The sequence below is a fragment of the Ochotona princeps genome, chromosome 11 (assembly GCF_030435755.1).
Source record: "Ochotona princeps isolate mOchPri1 chromosome 11, mOchPri1.hap1, whole genome shotgun sequence".
NCBI lineage: Eukaryota > Metazoa > Chordata > Mammalia > Lagomorpha > Ochotonidae > Ochotona > Ochotona princeps.
Genome location: NC_080842.1, coordinates 49,892,621 through 49,910,058, shown reverse-complemented (window position 1 = coordinate 49,910,058; position 17,438 = coordinate 49,892,621). Strand labels below are relative to the sequence as shown.

Here is a 17,438-nt window from a genome sequence, read left to right as displayed (position 1 = left end):
ATCTACTGTTCTAAACCAGCACTATGCAATGCTGTGTGATGTCTTGCTAGAAGAATCTGAAATGTGCTCAGTATTTTTATTTTATCTGATTGCTCTAAAATGCACCCAAACAAGACTGCAAATTGGTAAAGTTTCCAGAAGAGTAATTATCTGTCAATAAAGAACTGAAAATGTGATCCGGCAACTCAGTAGGATACTGTGCAACCACAGACAAGAGTGAGGTGGAGGAGAGTCCTATTCTGACACTCAGGAGACAGACGAGGGCAGAGGTTTGTGTGCTGGAGTTTCGCTGGAATTTTCTTAGAGTAGAGCCTTGCAAGAGCTCAGATTGGGAAGTGGACCCAGGTCATAGCCCAAGTTCATACACAGTGTGGTTGCAGCAGAGGTTCCATCCTGTCCTGTGGGGGAGCTTTGGGGCTTCAGATGGCTCATTAAGATGCCCCCCATTAATGTACAGATCATAAGCTCCTGCCTTGACCAGCCACTGTAATACAATCTGGGAGGAGCCACCTCCCTTCTGCCACAAGCACTTCAGAGGAAGATGTTTAAGAGACAGTATCGGGCCCGGTGGCCTGGCCTAGTGGCTAAAGTCCTCACCTTGAAAGCCCCAGGATCCCATATGGGCGCCGGTTCTAATCCCGGCAGCTCCACTTCCCATCCAGCTCCCTGCTTGTGGCCTGGGAAAGCAGTTGAGGACGGCCCAATGCATTGGGACCCTGCACCCGCGTGGGAGACCCGGAAGAGGTTCCAGGTTCCCGGCTTCGGATTGGCGCTCATTGGCCCGTTGAGGCTCACTTGGGGAGTGAATCATCGGACGGAAGATCTTCCTCTCTGTCTCTCCTCCTCTGTGTATATCTGGCTGTAATAAAATGAATAAATCTTTTTAAAAAAAAAAAAAGAGACAGTATCACCAGCAGGAAAAATGAACAGTGTGATGCTGAGCAGTGCACACCATCCCTGCCTGTGCAGTCCAAGTGGGAAAAGTGACCCTTAACCAGCTTCAAATGGCACAAAACAACAACAACAACAACAAAAAAACACCTTAGTGTAGCAGGGAGGACACAGTGGATTGTAGAGACATGGGGACTGTTGGAATCCTACCACTGTCACTGTCTTTGGGACTTTGGCCAAGTGATTTTGTCCCACTGAATCTCAGTTTTCTTGGTTGTAAAATGGGTCTTAGAATATCCTCACCCACGGTGACTAAAACCATTGAGATGATTTCCTATGCTGAACATATTTTATCCAGTACCTGGGTTATAGTCAGTCCTGAGTAAATGTTGGCCGAAACAGAGGTTTCACATGTGGCTCCTTGGTGGTCACCCTGGGGGAGGGGCAGGTGTACCAAGTCCTCCTTTGAGAAAATATATAGCAGCAGAGAGTAGCTCTCCAGCGTTACATAGCTAATAGATAATGGAGCCAGAATTCCTCCACAAGACCCCTGACTCCTAAGCTTAGAGTATTATCTGCTAGAGTATAGTATAGGTAATAAATGAAATGCTGGACAATCAGTTAACATCTTTAAAAATTATATAGTGAGATTGCATTTATGCAATATTCATTATCATCTTTATTCACCTTCTTTTATTGCAGTAAGTCAAGGAGTACAGGATAATCCATTTTTTGAATCATGGGATTTAGAGGGGTTTCTGGTTTTTAGGGCACTTAAAATATAAATACACCAATCTGTGAACTATACCCTATGGTGTTATTTGGACATGTTTTTTTTTTAACCCAGTTGGTGTCTCTGGAAGTAAATCAATCCACTGAGAGGTTACAGCAATCTCATAGCATTATTTTCTTGTTCTGGGCACTAGATGTCACACTAAGTAAAATTTTTGGAAGTTAACTCTTCAAAGTAGGGTGTGGCACAATATCTAAACCTCAAGCAATGAAAAATCACAGCTTGTATGTAAATATGAAGCTTCACTTTATATTACTAGTAGCATGTAGTATAAAGACATACTTTTGCTTGCAAAAATTTCAGAAAAAAACTTGTTATCTAGAAAATCGAGTTGGAGTAGCAGCCTATTGTCATGCTGTTCAGCAAACACACTGCTTATCTGCACATGAAAATGGTATTTTCCTCCAGAAACAAAGTGATTTGTCTACAGGAAACTTGTATATGTATCTTTATGGTCATGTGTATTTTGACTTGGTGAGAGACAAAGAGAACCAGGCAGGGCCTTGTCCTGCAGTTCTGGTCAAGGTTAAAGAGATAGTGAAGACCAAGTTTATTCAGCCCTGATGTGGTCTGAGGGAGGGGTGTGGAGTTGTCATCTTTCTTGCTTGGCTTGAGCGAAGAACATGGAACAGATGGTGCCTCCCAGCCAAAATGAGCTGTGTAAGCTGAGATTTGGATGCTCATGATTTCCTTTTGGAATAACAAGTTTGTTTTCATGATGATAGGAAGAGGGACTCGGTGTGTAGAATTAGATAGTTATAACAAGCAGCTTAAATGCATCACTGAAACTTCAGTAAGTACTCGTTGAAATGCCTTAATTCACTGGAAGCCAGAGAGAATTAGCTCAATCTTAGTTTTAGCAGTTACAGTACATCCTTGTTTGGGGAGGAACTGAATCGTGAGTTTGAATGATGTCTGAGGATCTGTTCATGAATATAGACACATATTTTTATGTGTAATTAGAATTGTAAATCATATCTCTAAGTTTTAGGGTTTTTAAGACAGTGAATGACAGGTAGTTTCCATTGGATTATAATTAATCCTGTATTTAGTAATGTTTGTGCCTTGTTTGCTCTGATAAACAAAATTCCAACAGATAATGATGGGCTCTTTGGGTCTGGGATTCATTCATGACTTCCTCTGATTCAGGAGATGGGCCTTTGGTCATCCTAACAGTGCCCTCTAAGGGCAGGCAGCATGTGCAGCTCCCAGCCCCTGCTGGGACTCAGGATGGTCCTACCACTCGTGCACATTGTAGCGTCTCAGGTCCCTGAACATAAGGGACCTTGGGGTTGCTGTAATGACAGGAGTCAGTAGGCTATTGATTCCTTCATTGGATTTGGGAACTTGGAAGTGCTAGGGTTCATCATGAGGACCTGAAAGTGGGTGGGGGGTAGCTCTGCAGAATAAAATGTAGGGGAGGCCATTTCTCTATCAAGCCAAGAGTTTTCCATATGGGTCAGCAGTGCATTCAGCAACTGGTTTTGAACTCTCTCTGGGCCAGGCTCTGGGGACTGTAACTGCTGTTCCTGTGCGGGTGGAGCAAAGAAACCACTGCCCCATGGCTTGCTTTGGACCAAGACTGCTGAAGCCAGCTTATCAATGGCCTGGTTCTCTCCATGGACTTGTCTGTTGATTTAGGGACGTTAGCTCCAGGCTCTTTGGAGTGACTAACATTTGGAAGGGTCCTGTTGAAGCTCAGATGATTCCCATTCAGCAAATACTGAGAGAGTGACTGCAAGGTATGAGGCCATCCAGGAATCAAAACACAAAGGGCCCCAGCTCTGCAGGGGACAGGAGACAGGTACGCTGTGCAGAGATAGGCTGTCTATGGTGGGATCCCAGGCTGGGAGCCGGACAAGGCTAAGAAGCACCTGGGAAGGGCGGGTGTTTGGAGCAGCAGTTGTGATGTTCACATCCGTGTCAGAGAGCCTGAGTTCGAGCTCCTAGCTCTGCTCCTGATTCTAGGCTTTCCACGCATTTGTATCTTGGGAGGCAGCAGAGGATGGCTCCAGTCACTGGGTCTGTCACCCACACAGGAGACCTGGATGGAGTTCCCAGCTCCCAGCTTTAACCTGGCCCAGCCCACGCCTGGCCATTGAATGCATTTGGGCAATGATGCAACTGATGGGAACATTCTTGCTTGTATGCTCTCACTTGTAAATAGATTTTAAAAAATCTGGGAGCACTTATGTACACTGACAGATCTCATTTGCTCATCACAACCAGTGAGGAAAGTGAGTCACAAGTATCTTCTCCAAGGTCACTCAGCAGGCAGTGGTGGGTGACCACATCTGAGGGACTCCAGTACCTTGACTATGGACCCCTGGCTGTCCATCAGGGTGCGCACCTGCCACCTCAGACCGCTTTCCAAGAGGAGCCAGAGGACTTTGCAGAGCATGAGGATTCCAGCATGTGTCTGTAGCCTCTTTCTGTTCTCTGACAGGTCATGGATTGACAGCAGTCAAGGAGAAAGCAGGCGCCACCCTCCGGATTCATCCTGTCAACTCTGGATCTTCTGAAGGGGCCCAGTCCACTCCTGATAACGGGGTCCCTGAAAGTGAGTTATTCCTTTCCTTTGGTTGTCCTTGTCCTCGGGCTTGATGGTGCCATGTGCACATAGAGCATGCTTTCACATTCGGATCAGCAGCAGCAGGAAAGCTAACAATTGTGTTCTGTTTAGCTACAGATGCAGCCGCAGATCCAGGCCCCACAGGAAGCCCACCCACGACTCCTTCATCAGGGTCACGGGGCATGCTGTCAACCCTCACCAATGTGGTGCAAAACACAGTGAGTCGTAGCTGCTTCCTCTGTCGCCCCCCCCCCCAAGTCCCCAGCACTTGCTTCTGATGTTTCTATTTACAGTGACCTAGATACATCAGAGAGAAGAGGGCTTTGCTTGTAACACTGGATTATGGTTTTTGTTGTGTTTTCTGCTGCAGAACAGGTGTAACCTTGGAGCCTGAATAACAAGGGCAGCATGAGCTACATGTGATGTAGAAGAGAAGGAAGCTGCTTAAAAGGAATATTTTCCAGTCTGATTTAACCATGTCCTGCCCAAGCACTGTAGTGACAGCCTCTGGCCAGGCAGAGAGAAAACACTGGAGTCCGACTAGGAGAGCTGTGTTTTCTAGCTGCTCTAACCCTTACTCTGAATAATTACAATACCACTCACATAAAAGATGAGCAGTAATGGAATCAGGAATAGCAGCCCCTGATACATCTCTAGAGTGTGCCTTGGGACAGGCAATTAAAGTGCCTCTTGGGACACCCACATCCCAGATCAGGGTGTCTGGTTCAAGTCCCAGCTCCTCTGCTTCCTGTGAAAGTACACACTGGGGGCAGCAGGTGATGGCCCGAGGACTGCTAAGCACAGGGGAAATCCAGGTGAAGCCCCAGACTCCTACCTTCAGCTTCGCTCAGTCCTGGCTGTCATTGGCATTTGAGGAGAAAATGGGCAGTTGAACAGTGTCTGCCTTGCAAATAAAATGCAAAGAAATAGAAAGTAGTTCTAGATAATAAAGGTAACTAGATTGGGCTCAGTGCAGTAGCCTAGCGGCTAATGTCCACACCTTATAAGTGCCGGGATCACATATGGGCGCCAGTTCTAATCCCAGCAGCCCTACTTCCCATCCAACTCCCTGCTTGTGGCCTTGTAAAGCAGTCAAGGATGGCCCAAAGTCTTGGGACCCTGTGCCTGAAAGGGAGACCTGAAAGAAGCTCCTGGCTCCTGATTTCAGATAGACTCAGCTCTGGCAATTGCAGTTATGTGGGGAGTGAGTCAATGGATGGAAGATCTTTCTCTGTCTTTCCTCCTCTCTGTATATCTGACTTTCCAAAAAAAACAAATGATAACTAGATAGCGTTCTTCCCTTATCCTCACCTCATAATTCCCACTGTCCTCTTCTCCTTTCCTTGTAGAACTCCACGTGTATGCCTTCAGGCTCCTGCCTCCATCTTAAAGGAGTCTTATCATTGGCAGCAAGACACCAAGGGTGTTGTTTAGTGGGTAGACCCCAGTTGGCAGAAGGCAGCCACCTTGTTTTCGGGACCAGCAAGAAAATGGGGATTTTTCTATCCTGTAGAACCAACCTGCTGGTTGCTCGAAACTGTCTTGTTTACCTATTCATTGCAAAATTGGCCAGGAGCCAAGAACTCAGCCCAGGTCTCGCACACAGGCATGCACGTGGCAGGGACTCAAGGACTTGAACACTCCCAGCATGCACATTAGCAGGAAGCTGGACCTGGAAACGGAGCAGGGACTCCAGCCTGGTTGCTCTGATGGGGGATCGGGACATCCTAAGAAGAAGCTTAACTATCCAGCGCACCAAATGCCTGCCCCTTGCGTGATTGCTTTCTGAACTGCTCACCTAAGCATCTATTCTTAGGCATTGCAGGTTTTGCTTTGCCCCTTTCTGAACTTGCTGGTTCAGATTTCCACCCAACCCTTCATGATTTTTTTTTATCACTTTCGGTAATTAAGCCATTCAATCTAGAGTGTATCTCATAGCCTGGATTTTTGCTGATTCCATAATTTGGTACACCTCAGCAAGTAATTCACTTTTCTACGTATGACTCACACCTCACCAATGCTTTCATTCATTTAACAGAATAACGTTAATTCCTACCATGGCCCAGGAGCTGTGTGAGGGGTTGGCATGGGCTGGCAAGCAAGGGGCACATGGCTGTGGCAGGCAGGGGCAGCTCAGCACTTGGTGCTACAAGGAAAGGGGTTGTGGACAGAGGAGGCTGTTTTACACAGACTTACACATCTGGGCATGCCAGGAAGAGAAAATGTGCTTGTCTCCTTGCCGCTCAAGAATCTCTATCCAATCTCTATCCAAGGAGCAGTAAATGGGCTTTCGGGGCCCCATCTCAGTACCTGTCCAGCAGCCGTTGGGGCTGGAGGGCGCTCTTGCAACACCTGTGGCACAGGAGGCCAGTTGATGATCTCCAGAATACCCTGAGTCTGCCTGCAGCATCCTTGCCTTCCACTCTGAGCCTTTTAGACCTCCACCACCCCTCCCCAAAACCCCCAGGTCCTTCCTTCTCCCTTTTTTCCTCTTCTGGGTGACCCATGGCAACAAATCAAGTCCAGTGAAAGCACATCATATAGAGATCCCATGCTCCTCCCAGAGCGTTGCATCATGCAGTCTGTGTTATGATTATTGATCGGCCCCCAAATCTAAACACAAAGGCCGTGTCTGGGATGGAAATGACAGATGGAGCAAATACATTCCATGACACTGAATAGTTCTGTGAGTGTGATATTTATGAAGATTGGAAAGTGCAGGTAAAATGCACTGTAATTTATATTACCTCTATAAAATAGAGGGAAAGCATAAGGTGTGCATATTGTAATTACAGTTGTGTGGTCAGATTTGTACAGAAAACGTTGCAAAGAATTATACATGGTTTGGTTTGCCAGAGCAGCTGATGTAAGCCACAGTGGCTGTAAGTTTGGGTTTTTTTGTTGTTGACTCTTGACAAAGGGATTTTTTTTTAGGGGAATAAATGTAAAGCAGGGGAATGTTTAAAGCCAGAAGTACATGGCAGTCCCCCTGACCAAAATCATGAATATACTAATTATTGGCAATTTTTGCTGGTTTCTGAAAGGATTCAGGAGTCGTCTCAAATAGCCCCAGGGCTCTGTACTCCCAGGGCCTGAGATTAAAGAATCCCCTAAATTGCCAAGAGTATTTGACATTTTAATAGGTTGCTCTAAATAACTCTGTTACGTGAGTTAAATTTTTCCAGACCAGCAACTGGGTCACCTGCTCACTCAGCATCTTAAGTACATAGAAATGAAACCGGTAAAAGGCACCCCCCCTTTGCCATGGCTTTTATTCCCTAGACATTGCTTTTTTTAAAAATTACATTGTAATGCCCTATACATTACATAGCATATGCTTTTCCAAGGGAAAGAAAATAGGATTAAATAGATGATAAATCTGATGAGAGGAAAAGAAAAAAAACCCTGTACCTTTATATTGATTTTAATATTTAAAGAACATGCCAGTTATCTAGGAGTTGCTGTTGGCTGCCAAACAGAAAAAGGACAAAAATCTCATCTCTTGCAATCATTTCCCTGGCAGGGTAAGAGCGTCCTGACCGGTGGCCTTGATGCCTTAGAATTCATCGGCAAGAAGACCATGCATGTCCTCGCTGAGAGCGACCCTGGCTTTAAGAGGACCAAGACCCTCATGGAGAGAACCGTTTCCTTGTCTCAGGTTGGGTCATGTGCCTTGGCAAGGTTGTCTTTGGGTGTGGTAAAGGGTCCTGTAAAGCACAGGATTTATATTCACACTGCACCAGAGTGGAGAGTGACCATTGAGGAAGGAATGCCGCCAAAGGCCAGCTGCTTTGGGCTCCCTGGTCTTGTGTGTGCCAGGCATAGGAGGGAGATGTGCAGGCTCACTCTCGCTACCCCCATCCTAATAGGCAATAACCTTGAACCCAGACAAGCACGCCAACCCAGTGACTCAGAACAGTATGGGAGAGGGAGGACCTGTGCAGAGAGTGATGCAGGGCTGAGGCCAAGTCTGTTTGGGTTCCAGACTTCCTGCTGGAGTGAATGCGGGCCTTGCAATGAGAGGCGGCAGCTGGGAAAGCATCCAGGCCCAAGGCACCTGAAGGGTAAAACCAAAGTTCTGAAGATCAGACCAAGAGTGTGAGCTTAATTACTCTGAGGAACTGGTGCTAAACATATTCTGAGTTTGTATTTATTGATTTTGGGGAGGGGGAAATTATTGAAGTTCTCTATACATATGTGTATATGTAGACACATATACAATGCTTAAGTTAAGATTGCAGACAGGGGCCAGCACAGTGGCATGGCGAGTTAATCTTCTGCCTGTGGTTCTGGCATCCTCTGTGGATATCAGTTCGTGTCCTGGCAGCTCCACTTCTGATCCAGCTCCCTGCTAATTGCCTGAGAAGGCAGCAGAGGATGACTCAAGTCCTTGGGCTCCAGCACCCACATGGGAGACCCAGAAGAAATTTCTGGTTTCTACCTTCAGACCAGCTCAGCTCTGGTCATGGTAGCTGGCCACTGGAGAGTGAACTGGTGAATGGAAGATCTTGCTTCCTCTCTGTCCTCTGTAATTCTGTCAAGTAAAATAATGTAACAAGTAATATCAGGCCAGCTTACTTCTGTTTTGAATTCTGAGTAGATATAAAATTTGTGGTTAAGCCTATCACAAGAAATTGAATTTTCCAGTGTACTTGAAGCTTGCTCTCTATAGAACATGGGGACGTTGTAGAAAACAGGAATGTTAATCACATACATGGAAAACATTTTGCCGGAAGCCAGTGTTAGGCTTTTGTTGTATACTGCTTCACAGACTTAGTCCCATGTGTGACATTTTTACTTTGGTTCTGCATAGTATGTAGTGACATGCCAAGATCACATTAAAATGATCAGTAGCACCACTGGAAAACCATTTCTTAGAAATTCTGAGATCATTGAAGCATCCCCTTCCAAAGGACAAGCTTCAGTCCTGCTGCCTGCCCGGTAACCTAGACAGCAAGCGGGGCTCCTTGCATGTTGTGAGCAAATATGATACCTGCCCCAGGACATGGGCAGTAAGAGGGTCTCTTCGCGTGTCATGCACAGACATGGTTTGTTTCCACAGATGCTGAGGGAGGCCAAGGAGAAGGAAAAGCAGAGACTGGCACAGCAGCTCACGGTTGAGAGGACCGCCCACTACGGGATGCTGTTTGATGAGTATCAAGGTCTGTCACATCTGGAAGCCCTGGAGATCCTGTCCAATGAGAGTGAAAGCAAGGTGCGTCTGCAGCGGTCATGTGAAAAAGCACGTTGCATTATGCATCTGTCAAACAGGAAAGCAGTTGCAGGAAGCCATGAAAAGATCTCGTTGTTAGCATGCTGCGGGCCCCCTCCTCCTGTGTTTTGGTCCCACTTGTGATGCCTTTGTAATCCAGAAGAGATTATCTCTGACCAGGAAGCCCTCCGCCATGCCAGGTTATCACATCGTATGTTCCCATTTGTGTTTATGTCCTTTTTGATTGCTCTTGAGCCCTCAGTGAGAGCCATGTAGTCAAAACTGGTCAAGGATAATTTTCAAAACAAACCTAATCATGTCTCTCTTTCGGCTACAAAATGAGCACCTCTTAAAGGGTTTATTTCACTTCTTCACTGGGGAGGGAGCCGGGCAGATGCTAGAACCAGTGAGGAGGAAAAGCCAGAGAAGCAGCAGTGTACGTGGAGTAAAGGAGTGCTGATTGCACATGCAGCACACAGATCCACTTTCTCCATGGCAGGGGAGGGTGCCCCTCAGCTGAACACAAGGGGGCTACATCTATACACAAGAATGATCCAGGGACAGGTGTGAGCTTAAAGGTAAAGACACCAATTAAGATGCCCACATCCCACACCTGAATCCTTGGGCTGCAGTCGGGGCGCTCTCTGGCTTCTTCCCCTGATGTTCTGCTAACAGGGACCTTGTAGGCGGCAACAGTGCCTCCAGGAATGGAGTTCCTGCCTCCCACGGGGGAGGCCTGGAGAACATTCTCAGTTCCCAACTTTGGCCTCGCCCAACCTGTGATTATGGACATCTGAGAAGTGATGGAGTAGATGGGAACTCTCAGTCTCTGAAATTAATTAACTTTTTAATTAATTAAAATTCATGACCTACCAGCAGTCAGCAATTTTGTAAATACAAAATTGTTCTCCTAGACTGAGAATTAGGTAATCCAGTAAGAGTGAGCTCTACAAAGTGCAACTTCCCACCAAAACACATGTTTTCCCTTACTGGGGTTGGGTTTGACGTCAAACGCCACTTGATGGTAGCTGGATGGCACATTGTTGACTCTTCTGTCCCCATGCTGGGCAGTGGAAGGAACCACAGCTCCCAGACAGCCCCACATAGGCATTCACTTCAGAAACAACCCACATGGTGCAGTTTGCCCTTACTGCTCTGTGATGCCCGCTAGGCTGGATATAGTCAATGCATTTTTTATTTAGATGACTTGTAGCTTCCCGTGAGTCTATCAGGGGAACCCCACACCAAGGAACAGTCATACTGTCATAATCCCACACATCAGGTTTCCACTCAGAAGTTACACATCCATCTAATATCTACACCAGCCTCCAAGCTGTCCTCTTGCCTCCAGCTCTTTCACCTCAAGGTGAACCCGTGAAGTTGCACCCACACCCTCTGCAAACAGCCCCCTGGTAACTACCTGTTGGGCATGGGCACACAAGTGCAACTGGCTTGTTCCCACCCTAGGAAGTACACCCCAGTGAAGGGGACCACGCCAACTGTGGAAAGGAAGCTTCAGTAGCCTGAAAAGTTTTGTCAGAGGGCAAGTGTACTCTGATGGGTACTACTGTGGGATTCCTGTGGTGTTGCCTGTGTCCCAGACTAAAGGCACCATTGGGTTTTGCCATCCTCCAGGGCTTTACATCTTCTGAACCACATTTGCATAAGGATAGACATTATAGAGGGAGTACACCCATTTTCAGCACTCTTGTCCAGAAATGATACACAGTATCTCTACTGACATTCTGTCAGCTGAAGCTCAGGTCCAGGGATGGAAATAGAATTATTATTATTGGTATTGGCTTAGGTTGACTCTAAGATGTCACCAGCCATTCACCCTTTTAAAGAAAAACTCACCATTTTCATTGCCATGCTACTCAGCAGCTACAAATAATAAACAGAAACTTAAAAATGACACCACATGTTCCTATAAGGCAGACTGTGTGCCCTCAACTGCTGGCCAATACTTAGCACAGTGCCAAACATAGAACCAGTAGTATCTAACATCCCATGAATGGTTTTTGAGGGCCATGTAGTAGTTTATCATTGAAGTAATGATTCAGTGCCCATAGCCTTGGGGCAGTGAAATGAGCTAGGATGAAGAAACATAAGTGAGGGCTGAAATGAGGATTCTGGGAATACCAGGGTGAGGAGGAGAGGCCAGAAGCCATCAGGCAGGGTGCATTTGCTCCCAGCTGCTGAACTCTCCAGCTAATGGGTGGGTTAATGAGTTCTGTGATGACAATTTCCTGCCCGGCTTCCTTGCAGAGCCTCTGCACCCATTACATTATAAAGCAGTGGTATCCATTAACTACGATTTAAAAAATGATGGCCTGGCATCCTGAGTGCCCTCTCTCTCAGTTGTCCCAGCATGCTCATCTCTTGCCATCATGAATATATAAACATTCCCAAGATGCCTGGGACTCCTCTGCCCACTGCCCCTCCAGAGCTAAGACCTGTACAATGGAAATAAAACCCTCCTACTTCACAGCCATCTTCCCTTTCTGATGTGGTATGGTGCTCTGCCCTAGGCCATCTAGAAATCCAAATTGATCTCCAGAGGCTGCCTGCACAGCTCTACAGTTATTTCGTTGTAACTGTTACTTAGTTTTTGAGAGGGAAAGAGAAAGCAATATTGAGAGAGGGAAGAACTCCCTTCCACTGATTTATTTCTGCAAATGTCTGCAATATCCAGAGGTGAGCCAGGCCAAAGCCAGGAGTTGAGAACTTAATCCAGGTTTCCCATGTAGGTGTAGGGACTGCAGTACTTGGTTTTATCCCTGCTGGCCTCCCAGGGGGTGAATTAGCCAGGGTCAAGAGCTGGAGCTACTTTTGGGCATCTTAACTGCTAGGCAAAATGCCAGCCCCCAGCTTGTGAACACAGGACAGTTTTAAGGTAGAGTTCTGAAGACAGTAGGGATGATATCATCCAAGCATTGCCTCCTCTGTGAAGTCTCCCCTGCTTACCCTCTTGCCTCCTCCAGGCGGCAAAGCCCCTCCCTGGTGCCCTGTCTGTACCCTCCACCCACATCAGTCATGACCGTTACTGACTGACACTTCCTCAAGCCGTAAGAGAAGACACAGATATGACATTAGGTATTTCTGTTGGCTTACCTGTGGACACACCTGTTATGTATATTGATTATGTCATGCATTATTTATTGAGTACTGCTACAAGTATTTTCAACACATTATTTCATTTAATTCTTTAAGTGACCCTGTAAGATAGATACAATTAGTTTCCACTTTACAGATAAAGATGCTGAGCAGATATTAAATGTGTTACCCAAGGTCGCATAATTAATAGGTGAGGAGCCCAGTGTGTTTTAGCTGCAATGACAGAAGAGCTGCCACCGCCTTTTCCTTAGCATCCACTGTGTGCAGTGGGCTCCATATTCATGATCTCATTTACCATATAAAGGAATACAAGGAAGTGTGGGTCTTGCTATAAAAGAATGAGAAGACTGAGGCCCCGTGCAAGTTTACCTTGTGGGTTCCTGGGGAGGATATGCGACCTGAACAAATGGGGGGACAGTGCTCTTTTTGGCAGCTGACAAAGTTTATTTCCAGGGTCTCAGTTTTTATACATTTCATGAAACAATGGTTCAGACATAAATCAGAATTAGATCATATCTAAGAACACAGAGACAACAAAGAAGCTAACAAGGCGACTTAGTCAAAGAGTTATTGAAACAGGGATGAGATAACACTGTCCATCCTTGATTGACTAGACAGAGCACAGATGTCCACCTATCTTCAAGGGGAGCACGGAAGCACATCCAAGGACTCACTGGGGGCAAGAGGCCTTCCACCCTCTCTTTGCTGGAGCCTCTTCTCAACAGGGTCCCACAGGCCCCCACTGTCCCAGCTTTCCTACAGGCTGTATTCTGACACCACAGAGCTCTGGGAGATCACCCCAAGCTGCACAGTTGGTAAGCAGTAAAGCCAGCATCCAGCCCAGCATCCCCTGCCATGCTCTAAGTCACCTCAGTCAGTTCTGGGAAAATCATGCACAGCTGTATGTCAGTGTCATTCAGAAGAAGGAAAGATGACAGTTGTGTCTACCTATTTCTTTTTTTCAGGTTCAGTCATTTTTAGCATCACTGGATGGAGAGAAGCTGGAAGTACAAAAAAATGACCTCATTTGCATTAAAGACATTTTTGCAGCCAAAGACTTAGAGAACGAAGAGGCTCCAGAAGAACCAGGTAAAGGCCAATTACAACTTGGCAAAAAGCATCTGCTGGAGCTCCCCTCAGGGAGGACTGCTAGCAGGAGACATGGCTCTTTGGACAGGCTAGAGTTAACTGAATTCAGGTACTCCAGGCCTGCAGAACCCCTGTGTACCTGCTGTATGACAGGCAGCAATTCAGGCTGATTTATGACCCTCTCTCACTGGGCAGGCACTTTTATTGTTTCTCTGCCATCCAGGCACATCTCAGACATGCAATCCATGAGTGTGGTTGGATGAACAAGCACGCTGTACACAGTGTGTTCTTGTGACCACAATGTGCTGCAGCTTCCAGTTCTTATTCTATGTGGAGTTGTTTGAATTCATGGATATTGGTGGTGGGCAAGCCTTGCAAGGGATATCGTGGCATAATTTTCTCCTAGAGTCAGAGTCAGGGAATCTTGGAAAGTCATCCACACCCACCTAAACTGTGCTAACTGAAACAACCCCCATTTTCCATCCAGGCACCAGAACATGACTTTCCAGTGTTGGTTATCACTGAGGTGACCCAAGTGCACTTTCCCCTGATCCTCCAGCCCCGTAGTCTTAAAACAAAAGAGACTGCAGGACCTATTTTCTGAAAAGGAAGGCATCCTTAGCAGGGTCAGGGGAATTTCCTGATAATTGAATAGGCTCACTGATTCCTTCAAGTTATCTGTTCAGGAGTGGCCGTGGCCTCCCAGAGTGGTGTTACTGAGGTGGCAGTTCCTTTAAAAGGTGGGCCTCATGCCAAGTAATTAGATAATCAGGAGTCCTGCTCTCAGAAGGGATGAAAGCTGGGGCCCTCAGAGTGGCTGCAGCTCAGGAGAGTGGATGGTGGCCCCTTCTCTTTCTTTCCCATTTCTCTGCCATCCTGTGATGCAGCTATGAGGCCCTCACAGAGACTGAACTGAACTCAGTGGAGCTCTGTACTCTTGGACTTGCAGCCTCCAAATCTGTGAGCTCAGTAAACCGAATTTTGCCAAGTCTCCAGACTCATAGTATAGACGCAAAGCAGAGTGAAGCCCTCACTGTGCACAGGGAGAGTGGTTTCTCACCAACGTTGTAGCCAAGCACCATGTGGCAGTTGTTTAGTGGACTACACTACAGCCCGGGCAGCCAGATACAAGGCCAGGGCCATGGGAGAGGTCCCATTGCAAACTCTGGGGCTACTTTCGTGCTGAATGGCTTTTCTGAAACTCAGGATCTTCCCCCACAATCAACCCCAGGATGGCTATGGTGAGGTCAGGTTAGATGCTGTGCAGAATAGGGATTGCACTGCTTGGCCCGCAGAAGGACCAAGGAAGTGCCAGGAAGCCAGTGAAGTTGCAGTAGAATTGCAGCTGTTACGTGTGATTCTCCTTGTTGCTGTTATGTGTCAGCGTAGAGTGATAGTGCATTGCTGCCCTTCTATTAAAGCTCTGACACCACGCCCAGGGCAAAATCAGTGAGTACACTCAGCAGTTGTCAGCCTAAGGACATCTTATTTGCATCAAAATACAAGAATGATTACACCGAAGCATTGGAATGAAGGTAGATGGCTCACTTTTCCCAGGGCAGCACAGGGCATCATATGGCAAGAGATGGTGTGTGTCTGTGTGCACACACACGTGCTCTCATCTATCTGGTCTCACCCTCTTTCAGTCAAGCCACTAGGATTCCACCATTGGCATTATGTAAATATAATCACTATCCAAAGTAATTTCATTAGATTCCCACACTCTTAATTCTTCACAGTGGGGATTCAATTCCAATGCATGAAGCCCTAGGAAAGAAACACTCAGGCCATATCCGAAGCAGGGCGCATGTAGGCCAGGGTCCAACAGAGTCGCCAGGAGTGGAAGTAGTGTTTTTGAACATTTTGTGTGTTTCTACAACAGTCACACGGGTGACAACCTTGTCTCTTGATCTCTGATGAAGAAACAGCACTGGACTGCCAGCCAATGAGGCATCTGGCCTTGTAGACTCAGCCCAGGATGGACTGTCAGAGGCTCCTTTCCCAGACTGAGAGCCTAGGGGAGCAGGTTGTTCCTCTCTGTTTTGCATGTGGATCTGAAATGTGGAAGGTGGGGAGAAAGAAATGAATAGATAGAGATCCTCTGTTCACTGGTTTGGTCTCCAAATGGCTGTCATGGCCAGGGCCATGCTGTGCTGAAACCAGGAGCCTGGAACTCCATCCAGAGTCTCCTACGTAGGTGGTAGGAGCCATCTTCTGCTGCTTTCTTGCAGGTATCAGTAGGGAACTGCACCAAATTAAGAGCAGAGCAGCCAGGACTGGAACAGGCACTTGTGTGGGATGGCAGCTTAACCCAATTGGACTGCAGTGCTCAGGGCTCATGATGCCTCTGATGGAGCCTGGCCCTGCTGTCAGGGGGGTGTCACTCAGAAAGAATGAACAAACATCCTCATTGCTCCTAGCACCAGGGAGCATGCTGCTGTCAGTGCTTCTTTCAACAATGTTGTATCCTCAGGTGGTGCTGTTCCTTGGAGAAGAAATTTGCTGCCATTCTGTTAACAAGAAAATGTTACTCCTTTGATGTGGCCCAGCCTCAGTGTAGAGCTGCTATAAATTGAGATTTTGGAGTCTGACACACAGAAGTGCAAGTGCGGAACAGCGTGCTTGAAGAAACAATAGATTCATCTCTGCTTGAGTAGCAAAATCCTGTTATCTACCATCATACATTCATTTTCCCAAAGGGTATCTCTAGATCATCATAGCACTATTAATTCTTCATTAACTTAATTTAATAAATAGATGTTAATCAGACACCTAACGAAGAACTGGGAGGACAAAATAGAGGCATTGTCATTGGATCAGTCCAATTAGGATGCGTTGTTACCACTCCAGGCAGGCCGGGGGATTTCCCAACAAGCTCGCAGGACAAATCTTCCTAGTGGAGAACAGAATCCAGGAGAAAATTCTGGGAGAAACCACAACACTTTTTTCCAACTTCTTTCTTATAAGCACTTGTATTTCCAAAAGGCTCTTGAACAACTAAATAATTTATTAGGTAATCTCAGAAAATGTAATCAACTGCCATTTTTAGATAAGTCTAATATTGAGATCCTTCATGTTTTCTAATGATTTGCATGTTTGTCTTGCCAGCAGAGTGCAATTTTATCACACTGCCCAGTATCTCTAACTTGATTTATCACGATGGCGGAGAGATTTTTTTTTTTTTTTTAAAAAGCCATTTTCTCTTGTGATTGTCTTGGGGGAGAACAGACCAGGCATGGTAGTCACAGGTGTTCTTTTTTGCAACCTTCTGGCATCTGGGTTTTTTTTTTTAATCTACTTCCACTTTCCTTGGGATTTTGTTTCCTAAAAGTGGCTGCAGTGTGCTTCGTAGAATTTGTGCGTATTTCAAAGCCAGGGGTTCCCAAGGGCCTACTGTCCATGTCTGAAGGTGGTGTGAGCATGAATCATTCGTGTCCAAGGCACCTCTGTGTTTGAAGCCCTCCTTAGGCCATGCATAGGCAGGGCCTTGGTCCTTCCACTCACTCTGGAGAGGACATGGGCAGGGCTTGTTGTCCTCATTTGCAAAGGAGGAAGTGGAAGCTATGGGAGAATTGCATGTGTAGATGCCGTCCCCCTCCTGCACAGAGCCCTGGGTGCAGGAGCTGGGGCAGAACCCATACCTCCCAAGTGTGGCTCCAAGACTCTTTCTGACCAAACCACTGCCTCACTCAGAGTAAGAAGTGTCAGGGAGCTGGGGGATGAGGCCCATGGGTGCTGCTCAGCTATGTCCCACCTAGCAAGGT

The 17,438-nt window shown here is 46.6% G+C and overlaps 1 protein-coding gene across 3 annotated transcripts in view; it reads left to right on the top strand.

Annotated features, from left to right (window-relative positions):
• FAM114A1 (family with sequence similarity 114 member A1) overlaps positions 1 to 17,438 on the top strand; it is a 60,934-nt gene that overhangs the window by 28,197 nt on the left and 15,299 nt on the right. For 2 of the 3 annotated variants that reach the window (XM_058670197.1, XM_058670198.1), the window contains 5 exons: positions 4,131 to 4,244; positions 4,368 to 4,474; positions 7,780 to 7,914; positions 9,319 to 9,471; positions 13,551 to 13,674. In XM_058670197.1, the coding sequence (XP_058526180.1) occupies positions 4,131 to 4,244; positions 4,368 to 4,474; positions 7,780 to 7,914; positions 9,319 to 9,471; positions 13,551 to 13,674 (633 nt within the window). Of the gene's footprint in view, positions 1 to 4,130; positions 4,245 to 4,367; positions 4,475 to 7,779; positions 7,915 to 9,318; positions 9,472 to 13,550; positions 13,675 to 17,438 lie in introns of those variants that run through there. The other variant, XM_036496868.2, reaches the window with a different exon arrangement.